This window comes from Nestor notabilis, unplaced genomic scaffold (assembly GCF_000696875.1).
Source record: "Nestor notabilis isolate BGI_N333 unplaced genomic scaffold, ASM69687v1 scaffold18534, whole genome shotgun sequence".
Classification (NCBI taxonomy): Eukaryota; Metazoa; Chordata; class Aves; order Psittaciformes; family Psittacidae; genus Nestor; species Nestor notabilis.
The window spans coordinates 479-1,969 of record NW_009924471.1 but is presented as its reverse complement, the minus strand read 5'-3'; the positions used below and the strand labels follow the sequence as shown (position 1 = coordinate 1,969).

Sequence of the window (1,491 nt, the reverse complement as noted above, 5' to 3'; positions counted from 1 at the left end):
GTTCCCATGCTGCAGGCAAACCCCTTCCAGCACCGGATCTGCCATGTGTTCTCCACCTCGGACGACGGGGACGACAGCATGTCCTTTGAAGACTTCCTCGATATGCTGAGTGTCTTCAGCGACTCTGCTACCTCGGACATCAAATCCCACTATGCCTTCCGCATCTTTGGTGAGGCCAGGGGCGAGTGCCGGGTCCTGGGGTCCACACACTTCATGATGGGGGGGGTCAGGGATGAATCCCAGAGGGCTTTAGGAACTCCTGTGGGAGCTGCTGGTTTGGTGCGATGCTGTGCACCACGAGGTGCAGCGTGGAGCCTCACATGTCCTCAGGCTGCCAGGCCCTTTCCTCACGGCTCTCTGGGGTCACTGTGGCCCTGCCAAAACATAACTTTCCTCTCCCTAAAGACTTTGATGACGATGGGACTCTGGACAAAAAGGACCTGGAGAAGCTGGTGAACTGTCTGACGGGACAAGGCGAGGAGTCCCGGCTGAGCAGTGCCGAGATGGAGCAGCTCATCCAAAACGTGAGGACCATGAGGCAGAGCATGAGCCACTGCATGGTCCCAGCCACACAGAGGTCACCACTTGCCTTTCCCTCTCCTTTCAGATCCTGGAAGAGTCTGACATCGACAAGGATGGCACCATCAACCTCTCCGAGTTCCAGCACGTTGTCTCCCGCTCCCCGGACTTCGCCAGGTACAGTGTGTGCAGCAGCACAGCTCGTTCTGGGGGTTCACCCACCCCCATTGCTGTGCTGGTGCTGGGGCAGAGCTCTCGGTGGCTGCAGGACAAAGCCACCCTGTAGAGGTCTCCCGTAGCAGCAGAGCTGCATCCCGTGCAGGGTAACACTGCGTCCCATAGCACTGGGTGCTCACAAACCGTTTGCGTGTGCCCCAGGGAGGAGGTGCAGAACCTGTCGTGTCTCTTGCAGCTCCTTCAAGATTGTCCTGTGAGTGTCCTGTGGCTCTCAAGCAGAACTGCTCCTCCTGCTCTTGCAGCTCCTCGTGGTCTCAGACATTTCCTCTTCCAGCGGCAGCACCCAGAGGCCCCCCGGCTCATCACCAGCCCCGCAGTGCCATACGGTGCCTTAGGCAGGATGCCCTCCTGCTCACGTTCAGAGGTGGCTCTGGAAGCTGCTGCCTTCTCGGCAGCCCCTCTGCTCTCCCAGGATCGCATTTTAATTCCTTATGCAAACCACGGGCAGCTCTGGTGGGGTGCTCCTGGCTGGAGCCCCCTCTCTGCCCTCAGTACCAATTCGTGCCTTCAGCAGCAGGCAGGGAGCTGCCTCCCCTTACCAAGGCCCTGCCCGGGGACATGAAGCCACTCAAGCAATAACCCACACGTGGATCCCATTCTCCAAGCAATAACCCACATGTAGAGCTGTTTCTCCAAGCAATAACCCAGATGTGGATCCATTCATCTGAGCAGTAACCCACTGCTCTGAGCAGTGACCCAAGGGGTGCTGTGGATGTGCTGTCCTGACAGCAGAGC

The 1,491-nt window shown here is 58.6% G+C and overlaps 1 protein-coding gene across 1 annotated transcript; it reads left to right on the top strand.

The window, feature by feature from the left end:
* Positions 1-3: 3 nt before the first annotated feature.
* CIB1 (calcium and integrin binding 1 (calmyrin)) lies at positions 4-953 on the top strand (the record flags this gene model as incomplete). The annotated part of the gene is made up of 4 exons (XM_010012621.1): positions 4-169; positions 406-524; positions 608-696; positions 932-953. Coding segments are annotated over 4 exons (396 nt in total), but the record flags the coding sequence as incomplete, so codon positions are not given.
* Between the last annotated feature and the right edge of the window lie 538 nt (positions 954-1,491).